Genomic DNA, 15,418 nt, shown 5'->3' with positions numbered 1-15,418 from the left:
CCCACTCCAGCACGTTCTCCTCTCCGACCCCCACTCCGAACCCCCACTCCAGCACGTTCTCCTCTCAGACCCCCACTCCAGCACGTTCTCCTCTCAGACCCCCACTCCGAACCCCCCCTCCAGCACGTTCTCTTCTCCGAACCCCCATTCTAGCACCCTCTCCTCTCCGAACCCCCACTCCAGCACGTTCTCCTCTCCGACCCCCACTCCGAACCCCCACTCCAGCACGTTCTCCTCTCAGACCCCCACTCCGAACCCCCACTCCAACACGTTCTCTTCTCCGAACCCCCATTCCAGCACCCTCTCCTCTCCGAACCCCCACTCCACGTTCTCCTCTCCGACCCCCACTACTGCACGTTCACTTCTCCGAACCCGACTCTAGCAAAAGAGTGGAACTGTTCTGCCAGTTGTTCTGAGGTTGTTTCCTGGGAGTTGGGAATGAGTGCAACTCGGGGCAATAACCACATCGGGCAGTACCCAAGTCTCTTCTCAGGAACCGGGAGCTAAGTCTGTGGGACAATGCGCTGTCACTCCATCCCATTGCAGTACCAATACGTTTACTTTGGGGCAGATGTCCACAAATGCAGCATCACACAGTGAGTTACCTGTACTGGCCGGGATCCACACAGTGAGTTACCTGTACTGGCCGAGATCCACGCAGTGAGGTACCTGTACTGGCCAGGATCCACGCAGTGAGTTACCTGTACTGGCCAGGATCCACGCAGTGAGGTACCTGTACTGGCCGGGATCCACACAGTGAGATACCTGTACTGGCCGGGATCCACACAGTGAGATACCTGTACTGGCCGGGATCCACGCAGTGAGGTACCTGTACTGGCCAGGATCCACACAGTGAGGTACCTGTACTGGCCGGGATCCACACAGTGAGATACCTGTACTGGCCGGGATCCACACAGTGAGATACCTGTACGGGCCAGGATCCACACAGTGAGGTACCTGTACTGGCCAGGATCCACACAGTGAGGTACCTGTACTGGCCGGGATCCACACAGTGAGATACCTGTACTGGCCGGGATCCACGCAGTGAGTTACCTGTACTGGCCAGGATCCACGCAGTGAGGTACCTGTACTGGCCGGGATCCACGCAGTGAGATACCTGTACTGGCCGGGATCCACACAGTGAGGTACCTGTACTGGCCAGGATCCACACAGTGAGATACCTGTACTGGCCGGGATCCACACAGTGAGGTACCTGTACTGGCCGGGATCCACACAGTGAGATACCTGTACTGGCCGGGATCCACACAGTGAGGTACCTGTACTGGCCGGGATCCACGCAGTGAGATACCTGTACTGGCCGGGATCCACACAGTGAGGTACCTGTACTGGCCAGGATCCACAGTGAGGTACCTGTACTGGCCAGGATCCACACAGTGAGATACCTGTACTGGCCGGGATCCACACAGTGAGGTACCTGTACTGGCCGGGATCCACGCAGTGAGATACCTGTACGGGCCAGGATCCACACAGTGAGGTACCTGTACTGGCCGGGATCCACACAGTGAGTTACCTGTACTGGCCGGGATCCACACAGTGAGGTACCTGTACTGGCCGGGATCCACACAGTGAGGTACCTGTACTGGCCGGGATCCACACAGTGAGGTACCTGTACTGGCCAGGATCCACACAGTGAGATACCTGTACTGGCCGGGATCCACACAGTGAGTTACCTGTACTGGCCGGGATCCACACAGTGAGTTACCTGTACGGGCCGGGATCCACACAGTGAGATACCTGTACTGGCCGGGATCCACACAGTGAGGTACCTGTACTGGCCGGGATCCACACAGTGAGGTACCTGTACTGGCCAGGATCCACACAGTGAGATACCTGTACTGGCCGGGATCCACACAGTGAGGTACCTGTACTGGCCGGGATCCACGCAGTGAGATACCTGTACGGGCCAGGATCCACACAGTGAGGTACCTGTACGGGCCGGGATCCACACAGTGAGGTACCTGAACTGGCCGAGATCCACACAGTGAGGTACCTGTACTGGCCAGGATCCACACAGTGAGATACCTGTACTGGCCGGGATCCACACAGTGAGGTACCTGTACTGGCCGGGATCCACGCAGTGAGATACCTGTACGGGCCAGGATCCACACAGTGAGGTACCTGTACGGGCCGGGATCCACACAGTGAGGTACCTGAACTGGCCGAGATCCACACAGTGAGGTACCTGTACTGGCCAGGATCCACGCAGTGAGTTACCTGTACTGGCCAGGATCCACGCAGTGAGGTACCTGTACCGGCCAGGATCCACGCAGTGAGATACCTGTACTGGCCGGGATCCACACAGTGAGTTACCTGTACTGGCCGGGATCCACACAGTGAGATACCTGTACTGGCCGGGATCCACACAGTGAGTTACCTGTACTGGCCGGGATCCACACAGTGAGGTACCTGTACTGGCCGGGATCCACGCAGTGAGGTACCTGTACTGGCCGGGATCCACGCAGTGAGGTACCTGTACTGGCCGGGATCCACACAGTGAGATACCTGTACTGGCCAGGATCCACGCAGTGAGATACCTGTACTGGCCAGGATCCACACAGTGAGGTACCTGTACTGGCCGGGATCCACGCAGTGAGATACCTGTACCGGCCAGGATCCACACAGTGAGATACCTGTACCGGCCGGGATCCACACAGTGAGGTACCTGTACTGGCCGGGATCCACACAGTGAGATACCTGTACTGGCCAGGATCCACGCAGTGAGATACCTGTACTGGCTGGGATCCACACAGTGAGTTACCTGTACTGGCCGGGATCCACACAGTGAGGTACCTGTACTGGCCGGGATCCACACAGTGAGATACCTGTACCGGCCAGGATCCACGCAGTGAGATACCTGTACTGGCCAGGATCCACACAGTGAGATACCTGTACTGGCCAGGATCCACGCAGTGAGGTACCTGTACCGGCCAGGATCCACAGTGAGGTACCTGTACTGGCCAGGATCCACACAGTGAGATACCTGTACTGGCCAGGATCCACAGTGAGTTACCTGTACTGGCCAGGATCCACAGTGAGTTACCTGTACTGGCCAGGATCCACGCAGTGAGGTACCTGTACTGGCCGGGATCCACAGTGAGTTACCTGTACTGACCAGGACCTCTAGGCAACTCTGACTTTGATCACATTTAAGGGGAATTAATTTTGACAAATAAAATATGCACAGCAGTTCCAGCAGCCTCAGTAAACCTGTACAGAATTATCTGTGAGGGAATAATTACATTGGGGGGGGATCAATGAGGGACGTGAGAGGAGAATTTCTTCCTCTAATTCATCGTGATCCTTACAGTTGTGCTGGCAAAGGTACCGAGCGCCACAATGGTGGCCAGCGATGCAGAATTAACACTGACTGCCTGTCACACGGGCAATGCTGCAGCAAAAATAATACAATTCCAGTAATACTTGACTGGAAGGTATGTTAAAACAGACGCTCAGAACAATCCCAGGTGCTTTGAGCAAATTGGCTCATGACATTCTCACAGTTGGTTATTAACAAATCAAATAAAAATGTACGGTGTCTTTTGCAGAAGCGATGTGGTAGTGACAGGTCACAGGTCAGTGCGCTGAGATTTCCCCCATCAGTCAGACAGCATTAGTGTTTCCAGCCTGGCTGGCTGCCTTTGGGAGGTTACTGACAATTTACAATTTCCAGCCAATACGTCAGGCCAGGACCCAGCGAGGAGAACGCAGGTCATTGGTGACTTGGTTACTCAGCTGCCCACCTCACCGTCTCTTTCGCTGCCGTGTCTCACCGCCTCACAAGGGAACTCTTTTCAATCTGTCAACAAATAAAACAAGCACCATCAGACACCCACTTTGACAAGGGATTGAGCCTCGTATCAAATGGTGAGCTGGGGGTCACGCCTCAAGGTGACTAAGATCATGAGGGGTGTTGACAGGGTGAATGTGGAGAGGATGTTTCCTCTTGTGGGAGTATCTAGAACGAGGGGGTCATTGTTTAAAAATAAGGTCATCACTTATTTAAGATGGAGATGAGAATTTCTCTCCGAGGTGGGTGGGTTCTCTGGAACTCTTGTCCTCGAAAGGCAGTAGAAGTAGAATTTTTGAATGTTTTGACAGCAGAACAAGATAGATTCTTGATTAACACGAGGGTGAAAGGTTATCAGGGGTCGGCGGAAATGTGGGGTTGAGGTTACAATTAGATCAGCCGATGATCTTATTGATGGCGGAGCAGATACCAGGGGCCGAGTATGTTCTTATAATAATAACAATAATAATCTTTATTGTCACAAGTAGGCTTACATTAACACTGCAATGAAGTTACTGTGAAAAGCCCCTAGTCGCCACATTCCGGCGCCTGTTCGGGTACACAGAGGGAGAATTCAGAATGTCCAATTCACCCAACAAGCACGTCTTTCAGGACTTGTGGGAGGAAACCGGAGCACCCGGAGGAAACCCACGCAGACACAGGGAGAACGTGCAGACTCCACACAGACAGTGACACAAGCCGGGAATCGAACCCGGGATCCTGGCGCTGTGAAGCCACAGTGCTAACCACTGTGCTACCGTGCGGCCTGACTAAGAGTATCAAGATGTTGACTGGGGATCTAATGGAAGTTATGAGAAGGATCGATAGATTTTTGAGCTCCAGGGATAGGGAGGGAAAGTAGAGTCGAGATAGAAAATAAAGTATGATTGTATTGGGACTGGGAGTCACGTGGAGGCCTGACCAGGGAGAGGTGGGACTGGGAGTCACGTGGAGGCCTGACCAGGGAGGGGTGGGACTGGGAGTCACGTGCAGGCCTGACCAGGGAGGGGTGGGAGTCACGTGGAGGCCTGACCAGGGAGGGGTGGGACTAGGAGTCACGTGGAGGCCTGACCAGGGAGGGGTGGGAGTCAAGTGGAGGCCTGACCAGGGAGGGGTGGGACTGGGAGTCACGTGGAGGCCTGACCAGGGAGGGGTGGGACTGGGAGTCACGCGGAGGCCTGACCAGGGAGGGGTGGGACTGGGAGTCACGTGGAGGCCTGACCAGGGAGAGGTGGGACTGGGAGTCACGTGGAGGCCTGACCAGGGAGGGGTGGGACTGGGAGTCACGTGCAGGCCTGACCAGGGAGGGGTGGGACTGGAGTCACGTGGAGGCCTGACCAGGGAGGGGTGGGACTGGGAGTCACGTGGAGGCCTGACCAGGGAGGGGTGGGACTGGGAGTCAGGCGGAGGCCTGACCAGGGAGGGGTGGGACTGGGAGTCACGTGGAGCCCTGACCAGGGAGAGGTGGGACTGGGAGTCACGTGGAGGCCTGACCAGGGAGGGGTGGGACTGGGAGTCACGTGCAGGCCTGACCAGGGAGGGGTGGGACTGGGAGTCACGTGGAGGCCTGACCAGGGAGGGGTGGGACTGGGAGTCACGTGCAGGCCTGACCAGGGAGGGGTGGGACTGGAGTCACGTGGAGGCCTGACCAGGGAGGGGTGGGACTGGGAGTCACGTGGAGGCCTGACCAGGGAGGGGTGGGACTGGGAGTCAGGCGGAGGCCTGACCAGGGAGGGGTGGGACTGGGAGTCACGTGGAGCCCTGACCAGGGAGAGGTGGGACTGGGAGTCACGTGGAGGCCTGACCAGGGAGGGGTGGGACTGGGAGTCACGTGCAGGCCTGACCAGGGAGGGGTGGGACTGGAGTCACGTGGAGGCCTGACCAGGGAGGGGTGGGACTGGGAGTCACGTGGAGGCCTGACCAGGGAGGGGTGGGACTGGGAGTCAGGCGGAGGCCTGACCAGGGAGGGGTGGGACTGGGAGTCAAGTGGGGGCCTGACCAGGGAGGGGTGGGACTGGGAGTCACGTGGAGGCCTGACCAGGGAGGGGTGGGAGTCACGTGGAGGCCTGACCAGGGAGGGGTGGGACTGGGAGTCACGTGGAGGCCTGACCAGGGAGGGGTGGGACTGGGAGTCACGTGGAGGCCTGACCAGGGAGGGGTGGGACTGGAGTCAAGTGGAGGCCTGACCAGGGAGGGGTGGGACTGGAGTCAAGTGGAGGACTGACCAGGGAGGGGTGGGACTGGGAGTCACGTGGAGGTCTGACCAGGGAGGGGTGGGAGTCACGTGGAGGCCTGACCAGGGAGGGGTGGGACTGGGAGTCACGTGGAGGCCTGACCAGGGAGGGGCGGGACTGGGAGTCACGTGGAGGCCTGACCAGGGAGGGGTGGGACTGGAGTCACGTGGAGGCCTGACCAGGGAGGGGTGGGACTGGAGTCACGTGGAGGCCTGACCAGGGAGGGGTGGGACTGGGAGTCAGGCGGAGGCCTGACCAGGGAGGGGTGGGACTGGGAGTCAAGTGGGGGCCTGACCAGGGAGGGGTGGGACTGGGAGTCACGTGGAGGCCTGACCAGGGAGGGGTGGGAGTCACGTGGAGGCCTGACCAGGGAGGGGTGGGACAGGAGTCAAGTGGAGGCCTGACCAGGGAGGGGTGGGACTGGGAGTCACGTGGAGGTCTGACCAGGGAGGGGTGGGAGTCACGTGGAGGCCTGACCAGGGAGGGGTGGGACTGGGAGTCACGTGGAGGCCTGACCAGGGAGGGGCGGGACTGGGAGTCACGTGGAGGCCTGACCAGGGAGGGGTGGGACTGGAGTCACGTGGAGGCCTGACCAGGGAGGGGTGGGACTGGAGTCACGTGGAGGCCTGACCAGGGAGGGGTGGGACTGGGAGTCAGGCGGAGGCCTGACCAGGGAGGGGTGGGACTGGGAGTCAAGTGGGGGCCTGACCAGGGAGGGGTGGGACTGGGAGTCACGTGGAGGCCTGACCAGGGAGGGGTGGGAGTCACGTGGAGGCCTGACCAGGGAGGGGTGGGACTGGGAGTCACGTGGAGGCCTGACCAGGGAGGGGTGGGACTGGGAGTCACGTGGAGGCCTGACCAGGGAGGGGTGGGACTGGAGTCAAGTGGAGGCCTGACCAGGGAGGGGTGGGACTGGAGTCAAGTGGAGGCCTGACCAGGGAGGGGTGGGACTGGGAGTCACGTGGAGGTCTGACCAGGGAGGGGTGGGAGTCACGTGGAGGCCTGACCAGGGAGGGGTGGGACTGGGAGTCACGTGGAGGCCTGACCAGGGAGGGGCGGGACTGGGAGTCACGTGGAGGCCTGACCAGGGAGGGGTGGGACTGGAGTCACGTGGAGGCCTGACCAGGGAGGGGTGGGACTGGAGTCACGTGGAGACCTGACCAGGGAGGGGTGGGACTGGAGTCACGTGGAGGCCTGACCAGGGAGGGGTGGGACTGGGAGTCACGTGGAGGCCTGACCAGGGAGGGGTGGGACTCGGAGTCATGTGGAGGCCTGACCAGGGAGGGGTGGGAGTCACGTGGAGGCCTGACCAGGGAGGGGTGGGAGTCACGTGGAGGCCTGACCAGGGAGGGGTGGGAGTCACGTGGAGGCCTGACCAGGGAGGGGTGGGAGTCACGTGGAGGCCTGACCAGGGAGGGTGGGACTGGGAGTCACGTGGAGGCCTGACGGGAGGGGTGGGACTGGAGTCACGTGGAGGCCTGACCAGGGAGAGGTGGGACTGGAGTCACGTGGAGGTTTGACCAGAGAGGGGTGGGACTGGAGTCACGTGGAGGCCTGACCAGGGAGGGGTGGGACTGGGAGTCACATGGAGCCCTGACCAGGGAGGGGTGGGACTGGGAGTCACGTGGAGCCCTGACCAGGGAGGGGTGGGACTGGGAGTCACGTGGAGCCCTGACCAGGGAGGGGTGGGACTGGGAGTCACGTGGAGCCCTGACCAGGGAGGGGTGGGACTGGAGTCACGTGGAGGCCTGACCAGGGAGAGGTGGGACTGGGAGTCAAGTGGAGGCCTGACCAGGGAGGGGTGGGACTGGGAGTCACGTGGAGGCCTGACCAGGGAGGGGTGGGACTGGGAGTCACGTGGAGCCCTGACCAGGGAGGGGTGGGACTGGGAGTCACGTGGAGCCCTGACCAGGGAGGGGTGGGACTGGGAGTCACGTGGAGGCCTGACCAGGGAGGGGTGGGACTGGAGTCATGTGGAGGCCTGACTAGGGCGGGGTGGGACTGGAGTCACGTGGAGGCCTGACCAGGGAGGGGTGGGACTGGAGTCACGTGGAGGCCTGACCAGGGAGAGGTGGGACTGGGAGTCACGTGGAGGCCTGACCAGGGAGGGGTGGGACTGGGAGTCACGTGGAGGCCTGACCAGGGAGGGGTGGGACTGGAGTCACGTGGAGGCCTGACCAGGGAGGGGTGGGACTGGGAGTCACGTGGAGGCCTGACCAGGGAGGGGTGGGACTGGGTGTCAAGTGGAGGCCTGACCAGGGAGAGGTGGGACTGGGAGTCAAGTGGAGGCCTGACCAGGGAGGGGTGGGACTGGGAGTCACGTGGAGCCCTGACCAGGGAGGGGTGGGACTGGGAGTCACGTGCAGGCCTGACCAGGGAGGGGTGGGACTGGAGTCACGTGGAGGCCTGACCAGGGAGGGGTGGGACTGGGAGTCACGTGGAGGCCTGACCAGGGAGGGGTGGGACTGGAGTCACGTGGAGGCCTGACCAGGGAGAGGTGGGACTGGAGTCACGTGGAGGTTTGACCAGAGAGGGGTGGGACTGGAGTCACGTGGAGGCCTGACCAGGGATGGGTGGGACTGGGAGTCACGTGGAGGCCTGACCAGGGAGGGGTGGGACTGGGAGTCACGTGGAGGCCTGACCAGGGAGGGGTGGGACTGGGAGTCACGTGGAGGCCTGACCAGGGAGGGGTGGGACTGGGAGTCACGTGGAGCCCTGATCAGGGAGGGGTGGGACTGGAGTCAAGTGGAGGCCTGACCAGGGAGGGGTGGGACTGGAGTCACGTGGAGGCCTGACCAGGGAGGGGTGGGAGTCACGTGGTGGCCTGACCAGGGAGGGGTGGGAGTCACGTGGAGGCCTGACCTGGGAGGGGTGGGAGTCACGTGGAGGCCTGACCAGGGAGGGGTGGGACTGGAGTCACGTGGAGGTCTGACCAGGGAGAGGTGGGACTGGAGTCACGTGGAGGCCTGACCAGGGTGGGGTGGGACTGGGAGTCACGTGGAGGCCTGACCAGGGAGGGGTGGGACTGGGAGTCACGTGGAGCCCTGACCAGGGAGGGGTGGGACTGGGAGTCACGTGGAGGCCTGACCAGGGAGGGGTGGGACTGGGAGTCACGTGGAGCCCTGATCAGGGAGGGGTGGGACTGGAGTCAGGTGGAGGCCTGACCAGGGAGGGGTGGGACTGGGAGTCACGTGGAGGCCTGACCAGGGAGGGGTGGGACTGGGAGTCATGTGGAGGCCTGACCAGGGAGGGGTGAGACTGGAGTCAAGTGGAGGCCTGACCAGGGAGGGGTGGGACTGGAGTCACGTGGAGGCCTGACCAGGGAGGGGTGGGACTGGAGTCACGTGGAGGCCTGACCAGGGAGGGATGGGACTGGGAGTCAAGTGGAGCCCTGACCAGGGAGGGGTGGGACTGGCAGGTTCCCTGCTGAAGGTTGCTGCTTTTGATCTTTAGGGAGTTTAGGTTCACAATAATGAGCAGCAAACCTCAGTGAGACGTCCTGAACTTGGAACCTGGATTCCAGGAAGCATCCAGGAAGCATAAAGTATCTGCTGGACTTCCTGTCACTGCTCCAGCCCTCAGTGTACTGCTTCAGAGTTCCATTGGAGCCAAAAGAACCCTCCCTCCCTCCCCCAACCATCCTCCCGTCCACCAGTCTCTCATCCCCTGTCTCAGCCTCCCAGAACGAAAACCACCCACCCCTCCCAAAGTATCTCCACCCCCCCAAAGTATCTCCACCTCATCCCCCTCCCCCCAAACCTACACCCCCAGATGTTATTGAAAATGAAATGAAATGAAAAGAAAATCGCTTATTGTCACAAGTTGGCTTCAATGAAGTTACTGTGAAAAGCCCCTAGTCGCCACATTCCGGCACCTGTTCGGGGAGGCTGTTACGGGAATCGAACCGTGCTGCTGGCCTGCCTTGGTCTGCTTTCAAAGCCAGCGATTTAGCCCAGTGTGCTAAACCAGCCCCTATTGATAGCATAGCTGGCTACCCAATCAACAACATGCATTTATAAAACGTTGTAAGACAACTCAGAATGTCATCAAACACAATCTAACACCGAGTCACAGAGAGATAGAGACAGGTGACCAAACACTAGCAAAAAAGTATTAAGGAGCCTGTTAAAGGAGTAAAGAGACAGATTTATGGAGGGTATTCCAGAGTTTAGGGCTTTAGCAACTGAAGATGTGGCCATCAATGGAGGAGTCATTAGAATTGAGGAAGCTCAAGAGGCCTGAATTAGGAGAGTGCCGACATCATGGAGAAGATTGAATTGGTTAGGATTGTATTCGCCAGGGCGGCACGGTGTCACAGTGGTTAGCACTGCTGCCTCACGGTGCCGAGGTCTCTGGTTCGATCCCAGCCGCAGGTCACTGTCCGTGTGGAGTTTGCACATTCTCCCTGTGTCTACGTGGGGCCCACCCCCACAACCCAAAGATGTGCTGGGTAGGTGGATTGGCCGCGTTAAATTGCCACTTAATTGAAAAAAAAAGATTTGGGTACTTTAAAGAAAGGATTGTATTCGCTGGAGATCAAAAGATTGAGGGGGGATCTCACAGAAGCCTATAAAATTCTAACAGGACTGGACAGGGTAGATGCAGGAAGGATGTTCTCGATGGTGGGTGTGTCCAGAACCAGGGGTCACAGTCTGAGGGTACGGGGTAGAACATTTCGGACAGAGATGAGGAGAAATGTCTTCACCTGGAGAGTGGTCGGCCTGTGGAATCCGTTACCACAGGAAGTAGTTGAGGCCAAAACATTCAATGTTTTCAAGAAGCCGTTAGGTATAGCACTTGGGGCGAAGGGATCAAAGGCTATGGGGGGAAAGCAGGATTAGGCTATTGAGTTGGATGATCAGCCATGATCGTGATGAACGGCGGAGCAGGCTCGAAGGGCCGAATGGCCTCCTGCTCCTATTTTCTATGTGTCACATTTACTAGTTTAAAGTCTTTGTGACCTTTCTGCTAAGATGCGGTTCCCAGCCTGGTTCAGGTGATGCCCATCCCAATGGTCCCCTTCCTGTCCCAGTGTTGGCTCAGCATGTCATGAAATGGAATCTCTCTTTTCCATATCATTCCTTTAGTCTGCATTCACCTCCTTAATCTGCTCCTTATTATTCCAATTTGCATGTGGCTTGGATAATGATCCATAGATTTTTTTTTTTTTTAAATTTAGAGTACCCAATAATTCTTTTCCAATTAAGGGGCAATTTAGCGTGGCCAATCCACCTACCCTGCACATCTTTGGGTTGTGGGGGTGAGACCCACCCAGACATGGAATGTGCAAACTCCACACGGACAGTGACCCAGAGCCAGGATCGAACCTGGGACCTCAGCACCGTGAGGCCACAGTGCTAACCCACTGCGCCACCATCTTGCCCTATGATCCATAGATTATAACCGGTCAGATCCGGTTCTGGAATTCAATTCCCGCTTCCTGGTCCCTCTCGCCCACTCTTCCCAATGTTGTTTGTGTCAACACGGACCACAATCTCCCCCTCCCTCCCCAATATCCTTTCAAGCCGGTTTGAGCTGTCCTGCACCCTGGCACAAACCACGTGCGACTCTCAATCCTACCCCCTGCGCTATCCATCCCCTAACATTGCATTTCAATTCCACCAACCACCCCCTCCCCAACATCTCCCCTTCCTGCTCCCTCTTTGCACAGCCTCCTGCTCCATGCTCCACACTCTGCCTGTCCTTCGGACACCCTTTATCCTGAATGTTATCCCTCACAAGTACATTTCATTTCATTTTCACATGGGATCAGTTTCTGCGGATCTTTGTTCATCTCACCTGGGCTCCCTTACTCTGTACACAATCGATTATACCAACCCCGTTCTGAACCTGTCCCTCATTGAGGTGCGAATTAAACGGTCTCAATACTGTCCCCTCTCCTCTGCGTGTCGCACGGTCCCTGCGTGTCGCGCGGTCCCTGCGTGTCGCGCGGTCCCTGCGTGTCGCGCGGTCCCTGCGTGTCGCGCGGTCCCTGCGTGTCGCGCGGTCCCTGCGTGTCGCGCGGTCCCTGCGTGTCGCGCGGTCCCTGCGTGTCGCGCGGTCCCTGCGTGTCGCGCGGTCCCTGCGTGTCGCGCGGTCCCTGCGTGTCGCGCGGTCCCTGCGTGTCGCGCGGTCCCTGCGTGTCGCGCGGTCCCTGCGTGTCGCGCGGTCCCTGCGTGTCGCGCGGTCTCTACCTCACTCCAGCTCAATGATTCCGAGCAGGAGAGATTCACACCACCTCCTGGTGGTGACACTGCTGCCAAATTCCGACACATTCCGGTCCAGACCTGCTCTCATTAATGAACGGACATCGCGCGACAATCACCAGGCAGGAATGTTCCCTTCCAGTCGGGGAACACTTCAGCAGTCAAGGGCATTCAGCCTCTGATCTCCGGGTAAGCATTATCCAAGGCGGCCTTCAGGACGCGCGACAACGCAGAATCGCCGAGCAGAAACTTATAGCCAAGTTCCGCACACATGAGTGCGGCCTCAACCGGGACCTGGGATTCATGTCGCATTACATTCACCCCCCACCATCTGGCCTGCGAAATCCTACCAACTGTCCTGGCTTGACACAATTCACACCTCTTTAACCTGGGGTTACCCCATCTCTGGATCTGTAAAGATTTAATCACCTGCTAATGCTCGCATTCCAAGCATTGTCTGGCATCCTTGAATCTGTCTATATATATGTTTCTGGAACATACCTCTTCATTCACCTGAGGAAGGAGCAGCGCTCCGAAAGCTAGTGACATCGAAACAAACCTGTTGGACTTTAACCTGGTGTTGTAAGACTTCTTACTGTGCTTACCCCAGTCCAACGCCAGCATCTCCACATCATTAATCTTTGGCTAGATTGTTTATATATTCCTTTTAGTTTGTTTTCAAGCTTTTTTCCCACAAATTAACTTAAATTGGAGAAATATTTTAAATGCTTCTTGCCTCCTGCTTATACAAAAAGTATTTTTTTTTAAAATGGAGGCAAAACGCCCCCAAATGTCCTTGTGAATTGTGAGCGTGAGCTGGGGGTTTCCGTGTTCCCAGTGACAGACTGAAACTACGGTGGTTAGGTGAGGAGGTGCATGCTTGTGTTGTGCATCCCTGTAAATAAATTTTCCCCATCCGCCGTGACCCCCCCTCCGCCCTGAGAACCCCCCCCTCCCCCCGCCGTGAGAACCCCCACTCCGCCCTGAGAACCCCCCCTCTGCCCTGAGAACCCCCCCCTCTGCCGTGAGAACCCCCCCTCCCCCCCTCCCACCGCCCTGAGACACCCCCTCCCCTGAGAACCCCCCCCCCTCTGCCCTGAGAACTCCCCCTCCCCCCACCCTGAGAACCCCCCCTCCGCCCCGAGAACCCCCCCTCCGCCCCGAGAACCCCCCCTCCGCCCCGAGAACCCCCCCTCCGCCCCGAGAACCCCCCCTCCGCCCCGAGAACCCCCCCTCCGCCCCGAGAACCCCCCCCTCCGCCCCGAGAACCCCCCCTCCGCCCCGAGAACCCCCCCTCCGCCCCGAGAACCCCCCCTCCGCCCCGAGAACCCCCCCTCCGCCCCGAGAACCCCCCCTCCGCCCCGAGAACCCCCCCTCCGCCCCGAGAACCCCCCCTCCGCCCCGAGAACCCCCCCCTCCGCCCCGAGAACCCCCCCTCCGCCCCGAGAACCCCCCCTCCGCCCCGAGAACCCCCCCTCCGCCCCGAGAACCCCCCCTCCGCCCCGAGAACCCCCCCTCCGCCCCGAGAACCCCCCCTCCGCCCCGAGAACCCCCCCTCCGCCCCGAGAACCCCCCCTCCGCCCCGAGAACCCCCCCTCCGCCCCGAGAACCCCCCCTCCGCCCCGAGAACCCCCCCTCCGCCCCGAGAACCCCCCCTCCGCCCCGAGAACCCCCCCCTCCGCCCCGAGAACCCCCCCTCCGCCCCGAGAACCCCCCCTCCGCCCCGAGAACCCCCCCTCCGCCCCGAGAACCCCCCCTCCGCCCCGAGAACCCCCCCTCCGCCCCGAGAACCCCCCCCCTCCGCCCCGAGAACCCCCCCTCCGCCCCGAGAACCCCCCCTCCGCCCCGAGAACCCCCCCCTCCGCCCCGAGAACCCCCCCTCCGCCCCGAGAACCCCCCCTCCGCCCCGAGAACCCCCCCTCCGCCCCGAGAACCCCCCCTCCGCCCCGAGAACCCCCCCTCCGCCCCGAGAACCCCCCCTCCGCCCCGAGAACCCCCCCTCCGCCCCGAGAACCCCCCCTCCGCCCCGAGAACCCCCCCTCCGCCCCGAGAACCCCCCCTCCGCCCCGAGAACCCCCCTCCGCCCCGAGAACCCCCCCTCCGCCCCGAGAACCCCCCCTCCGCCCGAGAACCCCCCCTCCGCCCCGAGAACCCCCCTCCGCCCCGAGAACCCCCCCTCCGCCCCGAGAACCCCCCCTCCGCCCCGAGAACCCCCCCTCCGCCCCGAGAACCCCCCCTCCGCCCCGAGAACCCCCCCTCCGCCCCGAGAACCCCCCCTCCGCCCCGAGAACCCCCCCTCCGCCCCGAGAACCCCCCCTCCGCCCCGAGAACCCCCCCTCCGCCCCGAGAACCCCCCCTCCGCCCCGAGAACCCCCCCTCCGCCCCGAGAACCCCCCCTCCGCCCCGAGAACCCCCCCTCCGCCCCGAGAACCCCCCCTCCGCCCCGAGAACCCCCCCTCCGCCCCGAGAACCCCCCCTCCGCCCCGAGAACCCCCCCTCCGCCCCGAGAACCCCCCCTCCGCCCGAGAACCCCCCCTCCGCCCCGAGAACCCCCCTCCGCCCCGAGAACCCCCCCTCCGCCCCGAGAACCCCCCCTCCGCCCCGAGAACCCCCCCTCCGCCCGAGAACCGGCCCCCTCCGCCCTCTCTCCGCCCTGAGAACCCCCCTCCCTCCGCCGTGACACACTCCCCCATCAGCGATTCCTGCAGAGAAGACTCTTGGCTGTAACTGGGAATATTCACCATTTGAGCAGGTCTGCCTGGGACACAGAGTGGGGGGTCCTTGCCACAGTCAATCCTGCCTCTGCTCTCCAGCGCCTCGGACTCCCCGGAGCTGCTGTCACTGTCCTTTGGGTTCCTGCTCTTCGGTTTCGATCTGTGTTTGTGCTTTTGTGTTTCTTTTCTGCCGATCAAAGAAATACATTTCTATCACATCCTCAACCATCTTGGGACGTCCCATAGAGGTTTACAACCAATGAATCACTGTTAAAAGTGTACTCACTGTAGGAAACACAGTGTTAATCTCCACAGTGCGGCACATAGAACATAGAAAAATACAGCACAGAACAGGCCCTTCGGCCCACGATGTTGTGCCGAACCTTTGTCCTAGATTAATCATAGATTATCATTGAATTTACAGTGCAGAAGGAGGCCATTCGGCCCTTTGAGTCT

At 60.3% G+C, this 15,418-nt stretch overlaps 2 protein-coding genes across 2 annotated transcripts in view; both read right to left on the bottom strand.

Moving 5' to 3' along the window:
* Positions 1–259: 259 nt before the first annotated feature.
* Positions 260–3,734, bottom strand: LOC140384786 (uncharacterized). The gene is made up of 3 exons (XM_072466778.1): positions 3,699–3,734; positions 1,724–2,299; positions 260–1,627 (listed from the first exon to the last, which is right to left on the bottom strand). Exons 1-3 carry the CDS (start codon positions 3,732–3,734, stop codon positions 698–700), a joined length of 1,542 nt encoding a protein of 513 aa, XP_072322879.1. The 3' UTR covers positions 260–697.
* gpatch1 (G patch domain containing 1) overlaps positions 3,084–15,418 on the bottom strand; it is an 89,626-nt gene continuing 77,291 nt past the window's right edge. Inside the window, exons 20-21 of the mRNA XM_072517753.1 lie at positions 14,990–15,149; positions 3,084–3,817 (exon numbers count right to left, since the gene is read on the bottom strand). Coding sequence (XP_072373854.1) covers positions 3,788–3,817; positions 14,990–15,149 — 190 coding nt within the window. The 3' untranslated portion in view covers positions 3,084–3,787. The remainder of the gene's footprint in view (positions 3,818–14,989; positions 15,150–15,418) is intronic.

This window comes from Scyliorhinus torazame, chromosome 10 (assembly GCF_047496885.1).
Source record: "Scyliorhinus torazame isolate Kashiwa2021f chromosome 10, sScyTor2.1, whole genome shotgun sequence".
Lineage (NCBI taxonomy): Eukaryota > Metazoa > Chordata > Chondrichthyes > Carcharhiniformes > Scyliorhinidae > Scyliorhinus > Scyliorhinus torazame.
The sequence above is the reverse complement of the archived record's forward strand: the minus strand, read 5'-3'. Positions and strand labels throughout refer to the sequence as shown.